At 35.8% G+C, this 22,760-nt stretch overlaps 1 protein-coding gene and 1 long non-coding RNA gene across 5 annotated transcripts in view; one reads left to right on the top strand and one right to left on the bottom strand.

Annotated features, from left to right (window-relative positions):
• Nucleotides 1–22,760, top strand: part of LOC120316588 — a 62,627-nt gene that overhangs the window by 27,019 nt on the left and 12,848 nt on the right. The window lies entirely within an intron of this gene.
• On the bottom strand, nt 12,865–21,247 carry LOC120316585 (regulator of G-protein signaling 1-like). The gene is made up of 4 exons (XM_039362334.1): nt 20,992–21,247; nt 17,006–17,067; nt 16,022–16,185; nt 12,865–15,218 (listed from the first exon to the last, which is right to left on the bottom strand). Exons 1-4 carry the CDS (start codon nt 21,180–21,182, stop codon nt 15,033–15,035), a joined length of 603 nt encoding a protein of 200 aa, XP_039218268.1. The 5' UTR covers nt 21,183–21,247; the 3' UTR covers nt 12,865–15,032.

The raw sequence follows: 22,760 nt of genomic DNA, 5'->3' as shown, positions 1-22,760 counted from the left end.
AAAAAGAACACAATGCTACTACAAACTTTTGAGTTTATAACTATTATCTGAAGAAATTCTTAAGAAAGTCAAAAGCATGTTAAAAGTAAAGAAGAAATGCAAAATGCTTTTTATAGAGAGGCACACACAACTGGGAAAAAAGATAATTAAGTTTTGATATTTGGATTCTCCTTAAGTATCTTGATCTTAAGGAGTTCCAAAAATTGCAAAGGAACTGGAGTCTACCAATCTATCATATGTGATTGCCACTAGCTCTCCCCTCTTGTAAAAGAACTGGAGTAAATTAGAAAATCATTTTGAAATACAGTGGGCCTGTTTTAATCTTTCACATGATGGGTTGCTGAGCAACAAGAACAAGAATTTTTAACCAGACATAGGAATCTCTGTCTAATGGCATTATTTCTGCTTTTTAGAGATATCTCATGTTGCTTCTTCTTTCACTTATGGCACATGCTCTGGGTAAAATAAGAAACTACGTCATGAGGCTAGTCACACCTCCCTACTCTGTTCCTGAAATTAGAAACATTTTTGGTCGTGTCTCAATGAATGAATATGTGGGAGACAGCTAAACAAGAAATCACAGGGTGTCTGGTGACTTTAAGCCACAGTTATGGCATCTCTTGTTAATTTTACCTTTTCTCAAGGAATGAATGGCAGCCCTTTGTTTAAAAGAATAAACATACAGGAGTGACTTTGATGATATTATATATGACGGATCATATTCTTTAACTGTCTTGGATAAACCCGACTGTTAAGAATAAATAATAAAGGTAAATGCTATGTAGCATCAGTTTGAGATTTATTTCTGAGATTTATTAGTATGTGACAGAGTGGACTCTGGTTTTTGTAAGTAGGTCTTCTGATTTATCTACTTATTTCTGTCCAAGGATTATTCTTCTAATTCAAGATAATCAAGGCATTAATCTGTCGGCCATTGCTTTCCATTAGAGCTGGAAAAAGTTATGTTGACTATGTATTCCAAGAGATCTGCATCAGAATCCATTTTTTAATATTCCAAAAAATCTAGGATTTATTTTTGGAGTTATGAGACTTAAAATTCAGGCAGATGAATAAATTGAATAGGCATAAATGAAAGACCTGCTTCCGCCCTGCAAATCCAAATATACGAAACCGTTCATATACTTACTTTCTGGACCACATGGTTGTTTTGGAAAATAAACATATATTGATTGACTGATGCATATATCAAGGGTATATTGAGTTCAAGAGGGCTTTATATGGGAGGTCTTCTTTCTATGAACCCCAGAATAATTCTGTGAAATAGATTGGGTTGAAATGAAAGCTGGCCTATAGTCACCCAAGGTTTGGGTTACTTGAATTTAACTTTCTTCAGTTGATGTCCAAAGCATGTACACACCCTTATACACACATGCAAAATACTGAAACATACAATCCTAAATACACATACTCATATATACAGTACATGCATATATACACATTCCTACTCCCTCAGTGCTCTTCCTGTTGGCTATCCATCCCCAACAACAGCAGCCTGAATGTAATTAGATAAATGAAAGTGTATCAATGAAATCGATGTTATGGAAACAGGAAATGAGGAAAATAAAATTTGAAATGCAGAGTAGGGCAGGCTGAACCCTTAGTTAAGAAGGAAGGAAGGGAAGAAAAGGACCAGGTCCTAGAAACAGAATTAGAGCTGGGAGGTGAAAAAAAATTGGAGGATGGGCAACAAAGAGATCAAAATTGGGAAGGAATGCAATAGTTTGACATGGACAAATAAGAAAGGTCCAAAAAAGCAGAGACTAGTAAGCACAGGAATGAAAACACCGAATCACCAAATCAAAGGGGCAGAGAAACAACATGTGGTCCTATCAAAAGGAAGGAAATCATGGCATATGGGGGAATGGCAAGGATGCTCAGGTGCTTTAAAAGCTAATATGCGAGTCCAGTATTGTTCAGACTTTTTGCCAGCAAGAGGTCTACATATCTGGCTCTGTCCAGGAAAATAGCAACCTGCAATAACTTTTATATTATAAATTACTTAATGAGTGAATTAAACATGTTGGGTACATCTCTAGTGCTAACCTTGGTTCAGGTTGTTGTGTGTGTATATATATATATATATATATATATATATATATATATATATATGTAGGTCTTTGGTTGTTCGGGTTTTCTCCCGCATAAAATTGGAAGTGTCTTGGCGACGTTTCGTGCTGCTCGAAGCACGAAGCTGAAAACACCAGCCTGAAGATGACGAAATGGGACTTCGTCGAAACGTCGCCAAGACACTTCCAATTTTACGCGGGAGAAAACCCGAACAACCAAAGACCTACATATATATATATATATATATATATATATATATATATATATATATATATATATATATGTAGGTCTTTGGTTGTTCGGGTTTTCTCCCACGTAAAATTGGAAGTGTCTTGGCGACGTTTCGACGAAGTCCCATTCGTCATCTTCAGGCTGGTGTTTTCAGCTTCGTGCCTCGAAGCTGAAACTGCTTGAAACTGCTGCTCGAGGCACGAAGCTGAAAGCACCAGCCTGAAGATGACGAATGGGACTTCGTTGAAACGTCGCCAAGACACTTCCAATTTTACGTGGGAGAAAACCCGAACAACCAAAGACCTACATACAAATACCCGCGAAAACCTCAGAAAACATATATATATATATGTTGGGTGTGTATGTGTGTTGTTAATGTGTTATTGGAAACTGTTTAATTATTTTAGGGTTTGTTGTGAGTCCAGAAAGTGGATTAATTCCATAACCAGGTTAAACATGTTTGTATTCATCCAATGTGAGAATAATATAGAAATGTAACCTACTCTTTGGTTTCTTTTCTACATCATTGATAGCAACAGAACTATCAAGGTCTCAGCTTGATAGTAGGTCTCAACTTTTGTAATATGTCAATTCCTCTCACAATTCCTTTTATTTCCTTAAATTTACTCAAAACAAATCTTCATTTGGTTGCTTGAGCTGGAAAATCTGCAAGTTAGAAATAGCAAAAATATCATGAAATAAAGGAGACTGAAGGTACAATTTCAGTTTCTAGCTATTCTTGGTACTTATGACTGTTCTGAGTAAACTAAGAACAGGTTTGCCATCTCCACTGTGTAAGAAACCAAACAACCATTGCATGTTATAATGACATGAAGAAAACTTTGCCTCTTTGATGCCATCTAGTGATAATCAGAAATCATGCGTACCAGATATAGTACTCCTAGTTAAAAGGACATTAATAATTAAGATCCTGTTCACAGTCAACTTCAGGTAAATATTCTGTTCAGAAGACACAAAATAAACTATAATTGCAAGTTCTGGTAAATTGCATAAACTTTAATAATTAAATAATTTAATAATTAACTAAGCAATCATGTACTTCTGTTTGAACCAGTGGTTCTCAATCTTTTTAATGCCGCAACCCCCAACTGGTCGTAAGTTGAGGACTAACCCGGTCGTAAGTCGAGGACTACCCAACTGGTCATAAGTCGAGGATTTTCCCTGCCTGGGAGCGCTGCGCAAGTGTGGTGCTGCCCCCTGCGCCAGCCAAGGTGTAGCTGGCAAGCGGCAGAGATGGACCAGGCCGACCACTGGCTGAGCCACCAGCTGGCCCAGCCCAAGGGAGGTAAGGCACCCGCCGGAAAAGGGGGAAAATGGCGCCTAACCTTGCTTGGTGACCCCCGTGAAATGGTCGATCGACCCAAAATGGGGTCGCGGCCCATAGGTTGAGAACTGCTGGTTTGAACCATTCAGTAATTCAATGCATCCTGGTCTAGTATATTGTATACTATGTTTGCTTAAATCAGTCTATAGGTGATAAACTGAAGTTGATGAACAGCTTCTTTCTAGAGTTCATTGGTGAAGCTTCTTTAGCTCATAAGATAGCTGTCCATATCAAAATTTTCTAAACATGTATAACTCTTCCTCAATATTATTTGTTTTGATTACATTTACATAGTTGTTGCTCTCTAGCCCCATCTAGTGGCAAATACCAATCTGAATTGTTTGGAAACTGACCCAGTCCCTTTTAAGAGTCATCTACATATGAACCCTCATTCCCAGAACAAGTGCATTCTGGGAAGCCAGACTCCTTTTCCTTTAGCATTTGGAAGGAATCAGAAGCACCAAGAAGAATCCAGCCTAATCCGTGGCACATATCTGGGGACAAAACCCACATCCCATACACATAGCATCAATAGTGAGATTTCTATTTATCTTTATTTGTTAATTGTTATGTTCACCAGCAACTCAATACTGCTAATTCTGTATTTGGGTTCTTATTATATATATTTCTATTTTTCCCAATTTCACCATCTTGTTCCTTTAATAAAGTATCCAAATGTACACACTGTTTTATTGGAGGATAGGTGGGTTTAGCTGCATATCAAGCTGCACACAGAGTAATTTATACTGAGGACAGGACAATTACTATAGTATTATAGTGAAATCTGGAGATTTCATTGGAATTTTATCCATAGCTGAGGCAAGGACAAATGGGAATGGAAATAATTAAACACCTTTGCCAGAGAGGCTTCCAGTTCCAGATCGTAGCACTGGGGGACAGGCGGGGTGATCGCTCCCTCCGCCATCTGGTTTTCTCCCACCAGGGGACCCTGAAAGGGGTCAAAGGTTGCCCTACCATTTAATTGCGGAAGGACGGCAGCCTTCCGTTTGATCCGGGGCAGCTCTTTGGACTGATGGGGAAAAGATCAGCCATTCATATAGCCCATCATTAAGCCGCTACCTGCCAAGGCCAAATTTACAACCAAGCACTTTGAAAGCACTGCGGAGGAACTGGTTGAGACTTTACCTTCTTGTATCCCAAGTACTTTCCTGTCAAAAGCTTTCTGAAACTTCTTCCCCCTGCAAGGAGAGAGGGAAGGGAACGTCTTCTTCTCACCCTCTAAGATGGCAGCGCCTGACTATGTAGGGAAAAGAAAGCCCTGAAAAATACAATTAAGTAACTGGATTTATATTACCTTGATATCTGGGGACCCAAAAATTCCTACTCTCACGGGGACCTGTCACTTTATCTATGAAAAAGAACTTTATCTGGATAAAAAACCTAGCCCTGGTCTTGAAAAAGATTTTAAATGCTGTCAGGGACATCTTGTGGTGAAGCTTGGTATAGCAAGTAAATACTTTTGTTAAAGAGACCTGCTTACAGCCCAGAGTTTTCCTTGGTATTATCTAAAAGAGATAAAAAGCTGGAAGAACAGCTGGACAATGAAATTGGTTTTTAGGAATTGTGGAGGTGAACATTTACGAACTTTCATCTAAGAAATAGCCTTCACTAAAGGACTATCTATAACTGTGTTAGAAATGGAGGAAGACCAACAACAAATTAACTATAAACTTCTACTTGAAAAAATTCTTGAAGCTACTGAGATAATTAAATCCAGACTGAAAGACAAAGGCGCCAGCTTAAACCTATAAAATGAAATTCTGATTTCAACGAATGAACTTATAATCTAAAAACCAATAGAAGTGGAAGAAATTAATACCAAGACAGAGAACTTTAAAGATCAACAAATACAATCTACTGAAAATTTTGACAGATAAAACCCTGACTGCAACTAAAGAACCTACAACTCAAAAAGCAACAGAACAAAGCAACACCAACACTGAGGCTGTTAAAGACTAACAAATACAGCATACTGAAAACCTAGATAATCAAATAACAACCATAAAACTGGATGTGAGCCTCTACCTGAATCAGAAGAAACCTGAAGAACAAGAAGTCCAAACCGAATTGAAGGAGACACAGGACAACAATCTAACGACTATGAATGGGTCAGCTTTCTGGAAAACTGATAACTAGATGGTCTCCCTTGGTTCAAGTAATATGTACAAGAATGAAAGGAGATTTATCTGATGATTTAAAGGCATTGGTATGGAAGCCTGGTTGGCACAAAAAGAAAGCCAGAATTAGATTTTTTAAAAAATGGGATCTTTTGATTTATGATAGAGGATCCTAAAGTCTCAACTAATGGGCTAAAGGGAGATTTTTAGATGAAGGAAATATGATTATTGGATCCAAATATTGTTGTTAAATGATAAAAAATAAGGAATTAACTGGCTTAATATTTAGGATTCAGACTTATAAGGGAAATGAAAACTAACTATTAGGAATTAGTTTCAAACTGCTGTTTAGCCCAGATAATATAGAAGGTGGACTTGAGAAAATAAAGGACACTCTATTAGTAAGTGATGATGTATTAGGACAGTGGTTCTCAACCTGTGGGTCGGGACCCCATTTGGGGTCGAACGACCATTTCACAGGGGTCGCCAAACAACGCAGTCTGCCATTTTCCCCCCCTTTTCCTTAGCTGTGCTACTCCCTCTTATTCTATTGGCTTTTGAAAGCCAGTAGAATAGACTCTCTTGAATAGAGTCTAATTCTATTGGCTTTCAAAAGCCAATAGGAATTATCCAGGCTGTCTCTGCCCTGCTGAGTCCGCCAAAAGTCCCATTCTGCAAATGGTGCTGCACCAGTTGAGTAGTCCTCGACTTACGACCGGTTGTGGATTGCGGCATCAAAAAGATTGAGAACCACTGTATTAGGAGGAGAAATAGAAAATGTTTATAAAATAAGATAAGAATATATTTAAGTAAGTAATATGTATATTCTAGATATGATAACTGTTATGTAGTGAAATAAAGGAAATTTGGATTACCCGAAACTCAAACACTAGGGATATTAAAGGTTAAGTTGGAATATTGTAATTAAAACTTAAAAATTAGGTAAAATCAAAACAGGACATGGATATGTATAAGCAAAAATATATTGATAAATGCTTTAACTAAGTTTGTTATCATTAGAAATCTACTAGCGTAAATGTGATATAGACATTTTTAAGGGAAATAGAGAAGAAATTTCTGAGATATGTACCAAAGACTTTGTTATTGAACCACTGATTACCCAGTCATCACGCTGCTTTCCGAATACTTTATGTAAAACTGGAAAACCAATAAAATTGTTTAAAAAAAACACCTTTGCCATGTGTTGTGGGCATTTTGACAACATTGGCTTTTGGACAACATTCATTAGTTGGTTTCTACTGCTTTATTTCATTAAATACATTTATGTGCATAACATTGGAAATCATGGTATCACCAATGTTCATTTATGGGTATAACAACAAATATATAGTGCCATACTCATGGCAGGCTAATGGAGAGATGTCTTAAGTTTTGGATCTGCTGTTTATTCCTTAACAGTTTAAGCAATGTGGCTAAAGAAACTGGAATATTTCTGCAAGTAGGCTTTCATAGATAAATTTGCCTTAGCTCTTGCCATCATAACTCAGAAAGGTATTTGACAAAGCAAGTTCAAATGAATGGAAATAAGTCTGTAAGCTTTTCTTCATTTTAGTTTTTTCCCGCCCCAACCAAGTTCATACAGTATATAACTTCACCTGTTGTGAAGCCAGATCTGATCTGGAATGGCCTCCTTTTTGTGATTAGGTAAAAATTTGTAATGAAACCATGATTTTTAATTGAGAGTTTCTAAAACTTTAAGAGCAATGAGCAATTCATACAAATGAAAGAAATATAAGCTAGTGTGTAATATAGTGCTTGGAATGTATGTCTGGGGTGCAAACTAGGTAATTATTTCATTTAATTGCAAGCATAGGGGAGCTCTGATGGGATCAAGGAAAGAAATTGTGGGAAGTAAGATACTTATCACTTCCCTCCCAAGCCTCTTTCATTTTCTTTCTATCAATCTCTTTATCTCAGTCTTTTTCTCCTATCTGTAGCTACTGAGCTATTGTAGGAAATCAGCAATCCCCCTCCCCCACAAGAAGGAAATATTTTGGGTGATATTAAAAAAGGCAGAATATTATATTTTCCTCAAAGGAATAATAGAAAATCTTAGGCAGAAACATCCCAGTCTCTCCCAAGCAGAAATTCAGCAGAAACCAGCTTTTAGAAATGCAGATTTGATAATCCTATTCAGGAAAACTGGGGCCAGAAAGCTTGGAGCTGATGGGATTAGAAAGATAAAGACCCCTAAAATCTACATCCCTACCCAAAATCTCAAAACATGACCTTTTGGACATAATAGGATTAACCCATTGCCATTAGAATACCAAAAGGGTACACTGAACCTCAGGTCAAAGTTCATTGCACCGGAACAGGAATAACCTCAAATGGGAACAAATCCAAACACAAACCCCCCAAAAGTATAAAAACCCACCCACTCCCAGCTCCATTTTGTCAGCCATCCCAGAAACATGCTGCTGTCACTGAAGTTTCTGGTAACTAAATTGAACCTTCTTTCCTAAGCAGTCTCCATTTTGTTTATTCTCAGCTTGGACTGGACCCTGAACATTTTTCTTTCAACATTATCTTTTTAATATATTTTTTATTAAAAGTTTTAAAGAGAACATAAAAACTAACACAAATCAATACAGAGATAACATGAACAAAAAAGGTAAAGATAAAGAACAGAAAGAAAAGGAAAAAAAGAAATAGCAAATAGCTTCCACTCCATACGACTGAGGTATTGTTAGCCTTGCAAGATAGTCAGAGAAGAGGTACTAGTTCTTACATTATTGAAAAGTAATATTAACAAAATCTTGCAAGTTTGAAAATAAATCGCTCTTCATTTGCTTTTACAGTCCAAGAAACTAGGGAGGGTCCCTTCTGAGAGGTTTGCCATGCCTTCATTCCTTTGGAGGCTGAACTGCCCCATATCTGACCATTATCTAGTGACTTTTCCTTCTGTTTCACAAAGGTTTTCCCATATAATATTACAAGTATAGTAGAAATGAGACATTCAGATGTCTCTATTGTCCAAGTTTTTTTTTCTCAGACTAAAAGTATTTATTCTGAACAAGATTCTTACAAGGTCTTCTTAAAAAAAAAATCATTGAACTGAAGGGGACAGTATTATATAAAACATTAATAACAGAATGATTTTCATTTTAAAACCAACCCATTACCCAGGACATTAAGCCAGAGCCTTATTCTTTGTTTTTTTTTTTAATGATTTTCCGTATGAACCTGCAAGGAGGAGATTCTTCTCAATGGTAGCTTCAGGGGGTTGTTTACTAAAATATCTCCTGAATCCTTAGCAGTCTGTGATCATTGTCAAAAACACCAGCAGTGATGTTACGGTTTCCCCTGGCATTTGCATCCAGGACTTTGATTCTTCTTTTTCTCTTATCTACGTTTCCACTATGCTACCATTTCCCCCTGTATTCTAATTTAATGACATATTCCCCATCTCAACCTTTGCTTTCTCTTGCTTTGTCTTTCCAAGACTTGCCAAAGATGTCCTCGGTTTTTCTCTCAACAGGAGCTTTATGATATAGTTAGATAACCTTCAATTTCCTATGCAGGTTGAATTCCTACAGAACTAGTCTATTAGTGGGTATACACCAGTGGAATAGAGACAGGACTGAAGCGTACATGGCATCACCATTATATATGAATGGCCATCCATTCTCCTCTGATAAATTGATATGCTCTACCAAAGCTGAAAGCCTAGACCAGGGGATAAATTATCCCAGATCTGAGAATATCACTTGTAAAGACTTTTAAGCATAGGACAATGGTTTCATGTGGCCTTATGGCTTCATCCTTGTTAAAGTGGTTCATATATTAGTTGTGCTGATATCTTTAAACAGAAATAAAACAATTATAGATCTGAAGTAGGGAAGAATTGAAAGAGTCTGACCTAAAAGTGGAAAAGTGAAAAACAGTTGTTGTTGTTTTTAATCTGGGACCTAGCAAGATTGCAAAGATGCAATCAACAACAGCTTTCTTTTTATTTACAGTATGTCCATCATAAATGTTTAAGGCTCAGGACTATACTCCTTGCAATTCTATCTGGTATCACTTAGTGATTCCAAAACACAGGTATTGTTTTGAGAGTCTGACATCAGCTATCAACAGGCACTGTGGTCTTCTTTGGCAGAGGCTCTAGAATTTCAAGTAGAAAAGATGCAAGCAAAATGTAAATTGCTCTTGTAAGGCAATATTGCCATTGTGAATTATGCTTTGTTTTTTTCATGAAAAATTCTACCCAGGCAGAAAAAGTCTGGCCTCATGATTTAGCTTTGCCAGTTTCTGACCTTCTTGATAAATAATCTCTACAATGTGTTTAGAGTTTTTTAACAAGTCAACACAATGAAATGTAGATTTGATTATGCAGCTCAGTCCAGCCCTACAATTCATCAGCTCAAAAGATTTAGCTCTGCTTTTTTTGCACATATCAAATGTCTTCATAACTTTTAAATGCTGCTTAACATCAGTAATATACTAAGCTGTCAGGCTCTCAATAACTTAGATTTTGGATTCTGGGGAAGTTGGCTACCAAGCAATTTTTATTTTTTAAAGAAATCCTTCACATTTGCTTTCTATTAAATTTTTAAGAATTGAGAAAATATTCACTAATTTCAAAAAGTCCTAGAATCTTTCCATTTTTTTAAATAGGGCTGTACAAATCTTTGAAGAAGCGCTTTCCTTTAACATTGCAAGCACGCCTTCCAAAATACTTTCCAGAGCAGGACAACTCTTGCTTGCAGAAGTAAAGGAAAACAAAGCATGTGGCCATATTATTTCCCTCTGTCTTGTTTCAGAGTTGAGGCTTCAAGGTGATGCAGAAGACCAGTGGCATCTGCAGAAGGTAGGGAGTACGTGAGAAAAATTGAGGTGGTGCTTGTGATGGAAGCCTTATCACTTTTGTATGCACAGTGATGTGGAATGTACAAAGGGCAGAACTTCAACCATGGAATTATGACTGCCATTTTGACCCTTCCCTCCACTGAAATCCTTGCAGAGTACTTGTCAAAGAAAATACGCCATCTCTTTAACCCAGGAATGAGAAACACTTTGTTTCTGCACTATAACACATCTTGTCAAGTTAAAGGCAAGCTGCTTCTTGCAGGCCAGTGTAAACAACACAAATGCCACCAGAGGGCCTTTACACTGACATGATGGCATGCCCTCATTTCAGCTGTCCTTGAAGGCCAGTACAGGAAAATTCCCTACTGGAAGAGGCAAAGTCCTTGTGACTGGACATAGAAAAACAACAGAGCATGTGCTCCTTCAGTGCCTCTACTACACAAACATTCATACTAACCTCATTTCACCAATACTCTACAAATAACTGGAGTGCATGGACCATACGTCCCTGCTGCTTGCAGACACTAATCCTGCTACAACATACCTTGCCAGTTTCTGTAGCAGTGATTAAAATCTGGTGATGAGTCATGCTTCAAACTAGCCTTAATGAGTATTTGATTTGTTATTTGAGGTTTCTGTTATTTTTATGAATTTTAATTACTCTTTTTAGGTTTTCCTTTAGAGTTTTCTTTTTTAAACAAGCTACCAAGCTTGAAGAAATTGAAAGAACTTTGTCTCATAGCAAAATTATCAATGTTGTGTGGTACACTCTTGTGTACACTCGTGGTTTAGGTTTTGATTTAGGACCAAAGAGACACACATTCATGTTTCTTCAGCCACTGATCTCTTTGGACCTCATTGACTGGCTTAGAGTAGTCTCTCTCTGTCTCATAGTACATTGTCACAGGGTAGGGTTAGGAATAAATTAAAGAAAGGCCATCACATTTTTGCCTTGATCTTTCAGAGGAAATATAGAATAAATGAATAACAAAAGCAGGGCCAGTGGTGACTGAATTTCAGAAGATAGTTTTCCTAAGTGATGGAATCACAACTCAATAACTTACTGTACTAACATTATCATTTCCAAAGATAAAGTTGAAGAAGGACTTCTAAGGAAAATGATTATCTGGAGACAATCACATGAGACTACACAGCTATGTAGTTTCCACACTGTTTACGGTTTAGAAGTTTAAGGCAGATATCTTAAATCATACTGGAAAAGAAATCCAGATTACCTGTTTTAAAATTGGAAAGATATGTCCTACCTTATTCTAGTCGGTGGTTAGATAACTTTATTTTGTGTTCACTATAGCTATTAACTTGAAAGACCAGCTCCATATCCAATACAGATAGGATACTATCACTCCAGGAATAAATATGTCCAAACTATCTCTGTGAGGCGGGAATCAGTTTCAAATAGTGTAGTGCTCTGTAGAATTAGAATTATAGGGCCAAGGTTAGGAACCTCTTCAAGTTATGTGGTGATAATTTATTAAGAACATGGAATTTCAGGTCAATCAATCAATATATTACCAATTTAATGCATCAGTTCAGTGCTCACATACTTCCAGCTGAATGTGATAAAAAGACCAATACATCAACAGCAAACTGATGACATTTCACTTCAAATTATCAGATCAGTCTTCAGTTTTAGGTAGTTCTTGATTAAAGGCAAGATATAATTGACAAATACCATAGCAATCAAACCTTGCCTTTAATCCCCCTTCTAGATTACTGGTCTAAGCAGGGGGGGGGGAAGCACACTTGATTGAAAACTATTTTACATATTTGCATTCTTGAATTTCAGTTCTAAAAGTGAGGCAAGACACTGACTGAAAGGAGTCCAGACAACCAAACCAATGTTTTTGGAAATGAATGGCAGCTATTAACCTTATGTATGAATTTAGACTGTTTTTTTAATGGTTCAGCCTTTCTTATAGTTAAATTAATAAAGCTGAGTAAGCATGACGTTACTTGACATGCTGGAAAAGAAAATAGTTCTGTAGATTCAACTGATCGGTCATTACAAATTATTTCCAGTTGCTTAACTACACAAACTTGATTGATAGCAATGAATTATTCAGGTATGTTTATACCTGAATAATTCATTGCTATCAATCAAGTTTGATATTGTGCTTGATATCCTTTTCAAAGTTGTTAATAACAAAGAAAGAATAGTTACTGAAGCACAAATGATTACAATATATATTTTAATACAATATATTTTAATTTGGTGGTCATTAGTTATATCTTACAATTTGCAATGCACAAAATATTAATATCACTTAAACATAGATGATACATACTTATTTAAGTATTAGCTTATATTTCCAGAAAATCAAGAACCAGTCTATCAATATTTACAGAAACAAATAATACACTCAGTTTCATAAACCATGGATATCTGAATACATATATATTTAATGGGATATACTGGGGAAAATAATAATTATTTTAAGAGCAAGGGTTAATACCTCTAAACATAATGAATTGGATATGAGCTAAATTAAGGCAGTTTGTTCCAGCCCATAGACATCAAGGTGTTCTGCCTCTTTCTCCTCTTTGTAGCAACTTTCTTTTTGAATCCCTTATGAAAGATAAGGAGGCTCTTCAGAACAATGTGGAAAGATGAATGTAGACAATTGGGGAAGAAAGTCCCCAAATCATGTGAACTTTACTCCAAAACCTTCAACCACAAACTCACATTATTCATAGCAATATGACAATCTATGAGCAAGTGTGTGTGATTATGTATGTTTCTGTACATCTAGAGTTTATTTACTTTCATCCCATAAACTTTCCTTAAATTCACTAGTTGTAGGATCCAAAGCTGTTGAAAGATCAGTTCAGCTTATTTGTGGGGTGGCCAACCACCTGTCATCTCGCCTGCAAGCAGAGTGGTATCTGGACAAGTCTATTTTGAATATACTTTCCTCCATTCCCCATAGTTTTAATGAGTTTAAATAAATTTGAACCAAAGGAGTGACAATATTCTGATGGGATATGCTTCCACTATTTGGCCCTTAATCAATTGCAAAACAACAACAATAAAAAACAGTAAGACTGACTGGAAATATATCAGTCTAGTATTGTTTGAATTCAGGGTCCAGCTAATAAAAGAACAAACCAATAAATCACAGTTCAGCTTTGCAGGCAGTTAGTTGGGAATGAGGCCATGTGTCTGATTTTACAGAGTCCAGATCTGACTTTGAAAGTATCCTCTCTTGAAAGAGAAAGTACCCATAGAAGGAAGAGCAGGAGACTTGAAATAGCTTATCATCATCACCAACAATCCACACACCAGATTGTGCAAGCACGTTTGTCACTAGCAGAGAAATATTTTATTGAATTATAGCATATAAAATCAGTACCCTTTCCTGTCCTCTTTTGGGATAATGAGCTTTATTTTTTTTTCTTTTGAAGCAATGCATAAGGAGCCACATACTTTTTTAGCCATAGGCTTTTGGGCCTCTAGAGATGACCACATTGTCAGTATGAGTTAGATTTAACACAGCATCCCAACAAATTGCCCCAGCTGACTAGACAGATATTACAGCCTGCTATGGTTGTAAAAACTCCATGGTTTTGTAATCCCAGGGACGGAAACTGGGTGGGATGGAGAGAGACCTTTGACTGACTGCCAAATATAATTAGTCAAGGTTGTTGTGAATACCAGATTGTTTTCCAAATTCTTTCACAGAAGGTTTGGACTGATTATATGCCATAGTGACCATGACAAATTGTATTGAAGAATATCCTACTTCCTAAAATTTATCATGAATAAATAATGCAATATCTGTTAATGATCTGTGCTAAATTCAAAACTTATTTGTAAAGCCTAGATCAACTTTGGCATTGTTCATATATACATGTTTATCTCTTGAATCTATGCAAGTATGATTTGCATCTATTTCCCTAAACCATGGAGCATAAAATGAAAACACAACTTTGCACTTATTATACTCCTTATACCTCAAAGCAATACCTTTCAAGGTCATACATCTAGCTCTACAAAATAAAATGCTTAAGAAAGAAATAATGCACAGAATGTAAACTTCCTAAAATTTGTCTTGATCGCTCTGAGATTAAACGCAAAACTTTTTTGTTCACAACATTTGATAAGTGTGATGTGAAAGAATATTAGAAGGGTGTGTGCGTGTGTGTGTGTGTGTAGAGTGAACCTTAGCTGATCAGTATCAAGGCAGCATTGCCTTTCTTTCTTTTATTCTGTCTTCTTTCTCCTTATAAAGGGATGTTCCAGACACTTCATCTTGCTAGTTTGCAGACTATCTCTTGTTTTAAGAGTTCCATCATTTCCTTGCCATCTTAGTTCCAACAGTCCCACTTAGTATACTGAAGCACAGCACTCTCGAAGCTTCAGAGCTGATCTTCAGTTGTCACTTGAGATGGTTGCTTTGAACCTTGTTTAGAAAGTTATGGTAATGTTGAGATTTAAGGAATCTTGGATAAGAGTCTCTCTCCATCAATACATACACAAGTCTCTGAGCCTCATCAAAACTTGAAGGTGTGGGATCTTGAATCTTCTTGGCTACAGATTTTCTTATGTGAAAATCAATGTTGACCTAGGGAGATCAAAATGAAACTTCTTTATAAAAACTATCCCATTGATATAATAATGTTCAAATACAAACTCAATGTGATTTGAATTGTTGCTACATTGTACGTTTAAATAGTTTTTGAGAAATGAGATAAATCCCAAAACAGAGTTCATATTTCTCAGAATACTGATATGTGAGATGGTGGCACATAAATTTTATAAATAAAATTGGTATGGGCATGCTATGTAGCCCTGGAACTTTGGCATCTTAAAAAAAATGTTGGAGGGACCGGAATAGCCTGTAAAGGTATACATTTAAGACTATGAGATGGAGACATGAAAAATAAGGATGATTTATGGTTCTTTAGCCCATAGTGTATGGTACACTGCTGGATATGTTTCTTCTTGAAAGTATATAAAGCTGAGTACAGTTTAGAAACCTGTTTCATAATATCCTTAATAGTAATGCAAATAGCAGTATAGTCCCTCATAATTCAATATTCATATAACTGATTCACTTCAGACAATTTGCAAGTAGCCTCTTTCAGTAAGAAAAGATGTTTGCATGTAACTGAGGGTTTATTCCATAAATAGCAAATTAAATAATGATTGTGGGATTTCATCCTTAACATAAACAGTTTGTTCATGAGTGTGGGACCTCATCCTCATAAGGGGCATACTGTCTTTTATTTCAAGATAAAAGGAAGAAACACTGAAGTGATATAAAATCAATCTTAGAATAATTCTACCATATGAAAATTATTCTCTTAGAATATGAATGTTCCAGTCCAATTATTCAAGTCAATGATTGATTGTTTTAAAGCTTACTTGTTTTCTGGCATCTGACTTGACAAACTCTTGGTAAATCTTTTCTGCTTTGCCTTTTAAACGATTAGCCTGTGTTTTCTTATAGTCTTCACATGCCAGCCAAAAATCAATATTTTCATCACTGAATTCTGATTTCAAAAATTCTCTGAATACTTCTTGACCACCTACAGTGAATAGAAACATCAACATGATTTCAACCATTATATTAAATCAGGTGGAGGACACTGAATTTGAAGATACACAACATTGCTGGAAACTTGTAGTATAGGTATATTAGGAAATAGAAAGGGAAAAAGATCTCCAGAATGTTTTGTGGATTTTGACTACTTCAATCTTCCAGAACTATTTTTGAACTTTTTTCTCATCCAACTGTGATATTATACAAATGTGATATTTTGTGACTGGAATTATTAGTGAGTTATCCCAAAAAAATCAAGTGATCAACTTGTGAGCAATTTCTCAGTTAATTCAATCATTGATTATAAGTAGCTTGAAGGAAGGAAAAAATGAACATCCTATTAATATTTTACAGAAATGGTACAGGAATTAGCTGTTTTCTAGATAGAAAAATACTAGAAAGCTACAAGCTGATAATTTCTAGCTTGTGCATTGAGTACCAAACAAACAATGAGTACTGGGACAAAATTTTTGTATCAAAATATATTGAATACCAAATTCAATGCATTTCAAAGCAGTTGAGTACCAAGGTACCACTGTATATACATAACTATAGTCTCTGTTAGTGTCAGAGAATATTGTTTGGTCATACAGTATGTGCCCATATGTACATATGAAAAGTCATTAAACGGGCTTAAAATATTTTATTGAATAAATAGAATTAGTTTTTTTAAAATATCTGAAGGACAACACCAGTGCTCAGGAACATGCTTCTCAGTCAAGGCATAGTTTAAGAAAGTGATACCTGCATTTTTCCAAGTTTCTTTTAAGATTATATACTCCAAGTAGTTAGAAAGAAAGGCTTACATTGGGTTGCCAGAAGCTTTTCTAGGGACTGGGACCACTGGATAACCTCTTCTGCAGAAAACCTGAAAAGACATAAAAAAATATATATACAAACTGTTTGAAAAAATGAAAAAAGATGAAACAATGGTGTATATGTTTGATGTCTGTGCAGTAAAGGGAGCGGGGGGGGGGTGCAGAGAAATATTTTTAAAGGTTTATATTTACTAAAAATTTTAATAATTCTTATTTATTTAACTGTCTTCTACCCCATCTTTCTCTTTGACAGAGTATTCTCTCAGATAATGTATACTTAAAAACAAAAGAAACAGCAACATATTTTATATATAAAAGGGACATTGATAACATTTCCCTGACTGAGTCTTTTCCTTGGATGAAATTAAACAAAAAGTGAAGGCCGCAATACTGGAGGCAGGAAAGAAAATCAACCTCAGACTCCCCTGTATTTATATACAGAGCCCTGGTAGTGAAGTGGTTAGAATGCAGTATTACAGGCTAACTTTGCCCACAGTCTGGAGTTCGATCCTGATGGGCTCAAGATTAAGCCTTCCATCCTTCCAAGGTCAATAAAATGAGAAGCCAGATTGTTGGGGGCAATGTGCTGACCCTGTAAACTGTTTAAAGAGGGCTGAAAAGCACTGTGAAGTGGTATATAAGCCTAAGTGCTATCGCTATTGGCTAAGTGCTATTGCTTTACACTTCACAACTGGTTTTTGAAAGCAATTTAAAGATCCTTCTCTAGTTCAACTTGAAAATTCTTTGAACTGAATCTTATAATAAGCTAATTTATTGCCAACCTCCATTTTGTCCTGCAAATGCTATAGCTGGATAGAGATTTGATGCCATAATTTGATAATTGTAACCCTGTTACAATTGTTGACAACCTACTGAAATCATTAACTGAGGTAATCCCAAACATAAGCTTATATTAATACTAGAGTATTTCATATCAGCTGATTCAATGGGCGGCACAAGACCCATAAAATATTTTTTTTGCTTCAACACCCCTAAAGCTAGAGAATATATTTAATCGTTTACTGTGAATAAATCTAGTAGTGCTTTACAGAAATATATCAACAAAATCCAAGAAAGTTGTAATATAAGCAACTGAAGGAAACATTTAAATTATGGACCTTCATGAATTAACCATTCTGTGTAAAAGACAGTAACTAGTATCAATGTCAGAATATTTTTGTTCTGAGCTAGTTTCTTACAATAAGATGGCTAGGAGGGCTTTCAAACTCCAAATAAACATCTGGAGAACCAAATTCTATATTCAAATTAATTAATTAATTAATTGAGCTTCATTTCTGTTCAGGCCAATTTGCTCAGAACCCAAATAAAGTATTTCCACTGATTTTCCCCCTTAGCCTATTTCCATAGAAATAAGTTTTATATGACTTTGGAAGAACTAAATTAATTAGATTTCTTATATAGCAATTTACATCTATAAAGATACAATACTAAACATTTTAACTTGTTGAGTAAATTTATAATTGTGGATTTTAATTTAACAAACAATAGTCATTTAATTCATTAAAACTGCAAGCAAGTCATTTGCATATTTATTCATTAATAAATAATACTAATTTCAAAGAGACATCTTTCAAAGTTAATATATAGCAGGTTTAAAAGTGTTTTTACAGTGAGCAGATGGTATTATACAGCTTATGTTCTAAAATCAGCTTTTGTATTCCATGCTGTTCTAGACTTTGGCATTTGATCCTTCATGAGATATATTTTAACATACTTCATGAAGCAGAAGTTCCAAAGGCCGAAAAGATCTCTTTTGATGTCCAAAGCTTGCAACTATTAGCTGCAATTATAGAAGACAGCCATGGCTCAGAGCATTCTCTAAAGATGAAGCTCCATCAGCAGGTTGCATCACTACTAACACTATCAGATTTGACCACTAGTCGGCAGAAGAGATAGTTGACCACTAGTCGGCAGAAGAGATAGTTTTTTTTTAATGCATGTACTTCTTTGCTGTCATCTGATTGCCTTAATCTGTACACATTGAGGTTGTCTGGAGGACTGACCTACAACTCAATTGTATCTTCCAGTCCATCCTCATTGCTTTCTGACCTAGGTACATGTCTAGGTACATGGGCACATCTTAACCCTTCAGTACACCATGACAATTTTTTTTTAAAGGCTGAAGGCCTTGTCAAGGATCCCTATGTCTGAGGATTCCATGCCACCTCCGCCTTGACTAAACCTATTCTACTAGCCTTCTCTCCTTAGATCTATAAATGGGATCAAATCAGAAGGGGAATAGAGGAAGAAGAGAAATGAATTTTTATAACTCGTGGTTGTAATTTCTAATCAGCTTATTTATTAAATCTATTACTACTTTGTTATTATTTTAAATCTATTATTTATTAAATTGACATTTATTAAATTAGATTACATTGAAATTTAATATTAAATTAATTATTACATTACTTGTTACATTTAAAATGATGCCCAATTCTGTAAAAAAGCTTTGGGTGGCATTAAAGATTGTAAGAATAAAAAGAACAATGTACATCCAAAAAGAAAAAAGAAAGAAAAGAAAGAAAAAAAGGAAGTAAGAAAAGGAAGAAAGGAAGGAAGGGAGAGAGGAAAGAAAGAAAGAAAGAAAGAAAGAAAGAAAGAAAGAAAGAAAGAAAGAAAGAAAGAAAGAAAGAAAGAAATCTTGCTAACATAGAAAAATCTATAGGGGGGCTACACAAACCAAAACCTGGGAAATAACCAGGTTGAAATCTACAGGTCGGAACCATTTAGATCTTTGAGGTGGTGGGGAATTCCGTAGGGCAGGTGCTATGACTTTCTTCCATCCTGACAGATGCGGAACACATTCATTCTGCTCTATAACCATACAGGGTCAGGCAGAAACAGGAGGTCTCCTCAGAGTTACAATGAATAGCTTAACAATCGTCTCCATTCACTGTGCATTGATGGAAAGATGTTGAAATAGTTTACTATAGGACTACTCTATCACTTGACATTCACTAACCCAGAAGCAGAAATATAAAAAAGAGATCTAGAAGAGTCTGTGGGGTTTGAGAAATTGTTGAATGTCTAAGTCCTTCTTTGCCTCTGTTTCATTCACTTGAAGATGACGCATATGCAAAGTTTTAAGTGTTTTTTAAGTTCATCATAACTCTTCTGAAATGTTTCATGTTCCTTGCTTAGGTACCCGTATATGAGAAAATACTAAGAAGGTGGGTGGTGGAACATAATTTCCATTTAAGAATCAAAGACTTTTCTTTCACACACACACACACAGCGTAATACTGTTAACTGGCATTTGCTGCTGCTGCTGCTGCTGCTGCTGCTGCTGCTGCTGCTGCTAAGACCACAAAAAAGCCTAGGGGAACCACTGCGTTTTTAAGCTAAAAAGGCTGCTCTGATGCATGCACATATACACACACATAGACAGACATAAAGAGAAAAGTACTCGTTCATAAGAACACTGAAAGTTTGATCCCTTTTTTTAAAAAATGCATACTGTCTAAAAATGCAGGTGTGTTCTTTTTTAAAAAATGAAAATATTCATTTTTTTTAAAAAAAGCAAACTGCTTAAAACAAAGTTTTCTGTATGGATTTTAACCAGTATGACATTTATTCAAATGTAATTCCTTCATTCTGTTCTATCTATATCCCATTAAGGCTTGAACTAAGATACATTTTGTTAATTACTAACTTTAGGTTGATTTAACACAACTGGTAATTATCAGTTTTATTTGGGTTACAGAGCAGAAATCCAAATTCCTTGCTGTCGATTCATCATCTGGAATTTGCAACCCAAAGCTGATGTTCTTTGGATTTTTGATTCATAATTTGGATTCCTGCCTTGGAATAAACTAGAGGCCTACAAAACAGTTGACGATCATGCTTTTACCAAATCAGGGCTCCAATACCCAGTAATGTAACCTGAGCAGAAGAAACTTTTTCTAAGTATATTTTTTGCCTAAAATAAATTTCAAAAGAGAAGATATACTTACAAAGCCTTTGTCTTCTTTTGGTGATCTTTGCTGTCTGCCAGCTCACACACCTTTATTTCAGTTGAAGCGGTGTGCCACATAAACAGCCAAGGCATTTTTAGTTTTCTCTCTTTAGATTGCAGTGCTTCTACAGTCCTAACATCTAAAGGTCTAACCTCTTGCAGAGCTGAGGGCTTTATATACTGACTCATATCACCTGCCTTGTAAGAAACAAGCGTCTTTCCCACAAGAAGAGACACTTCCTTTTTTTTAAACTGACTGATGACATAAGTAGACTTTAGGACTTTTTTTTTAAAAAAAATAATGAAATAAAATGATTGGTTGAGGTTGAACCAGCTAGGACAGGTCTCAGAAGCAAAAACATTTTTTTTTTTTTTAAAAAAAAATCTTTCTTACAGGAATTCTTTACTTATTTACAGTCAAAGATCAAAACTGTCATACAGTCAAACAAACATATATAAAATGATATTGATAAATATTAATTCACATATAAATAAAAAGCTGGGTTAATAATTAAAAAAATCCTTTCTCACTCTTAAGGGGGTATGTGTCTTACTCAATCTTGGGTTCTGCATCAGAGATCTGGGAGTTTGAGGGTTCTGTGCAAAACATTAGCTGTGCCTAGCCCAGCATCCTTCTGGACAGAGAGCTTTGATGTTGCCCCAGGGATCTATAGAGTCACTCTCCCAGCTAAGGAGTCACAGTCTTGAGTGGTCCTACCTCAACGTGGACCACTTTTGCCTTTACTTTCCACATCAACAGTACACCTAATAAGAGGGGATATGGGCGAGAGGGGCAGCATAAAATTTAATAGCTAACTAAATATTATTGATAAACTAAATTTATTTAACTATAGTTTCATCACACTTAATAGTTAGCTATGGGTTAATACCAGCATTAGACCTGGGTCCTCTTTATCGCAATTGCCATGGAACAAAACTTTTTTTTCAAAATGTTCAGAAGAAAAGTCCACTAACAGGAAATATACAGTATTTTTCCTTATCCAATAAATAACTGGAATACTCTGGAATTTGGTTTAGACAATGTCTTGCACAATATATGCATAAGCAGCACTTAGCTGACCTTAGTTGATCTCAACAGTTTTATTTATTTATTTTTCACATCTTTGAACCATCTGCCCATCTCTCTCAGAGGGGAGCTCTCCCAAATATGCTAAGGTTGGGCTTATATCAGTGGGAAGTCTCTAGATTCTTGACTAGATTTGGAAGTCAAAAACAATTCCACATCAAATTGACCAAAAACCACTTCCATACTGTTGCCAAGACAACTACGTAACATGGCCATGTCCTTTATCTTTCTTTTTTAAGAAACAGAGAGGGTTGGGGGTTTTTTCTTCACTTTGTGGGTGTTTAGATTACTACTTTAGTTGGCGAAGAGAAGAGAGGTAGGAAAAAGTCTTCAAGTGGGTGGAATAAATATTTAGAGAAGTCAGAACATTTCTTCTGTCCATTTGTGGGTATGGGATGTAGTAGGCTTCTTTGCAATGAATAAAACTCTTAATTGAGACAAATTATGCCTGGGTGTTAAGTTGCAATTTGGACAGCAACAAATGGTAAAAAATGCATAAATATTAAGGAGCAAGGGGTGGGTGTTTTTACAGAACTCAATTCATATTTGTGGCTTTCCTGCCCATCCACTGTTGTCCTGAAATAGTCTACATCCTAATCTAGCTATCAAAATTTTGTTTTACCCCAAATTTACCCCAAAGGTTCAAACACTTATTTGAGGTCAGAGTCCTCAGTGGTCTC

The sequence above is a fragment of the Crotalus tigris genome, unplaced genomic scaffold, assembly GCF_016545835.1.
Source record: "Crotalus tigris isolate CLP2741 ecotype Arizona unplaced genomic scaffold, ASM1654583v1 scf7180000019423.1032690, whole genome shotgun sequence".
In the NCBI taxonomy this organism is placed as follows: domain Eukaryota; kingdom Metazoa; phylum Chordata; class Lepidosauria; order Squamata; family Viperidae; genus Crotalus; species Crotalus tigris.
Note: the sequence above shows the minus strand (reverse complement) of the source record. Positions and strands in the feature narration are given on the sequence as shown.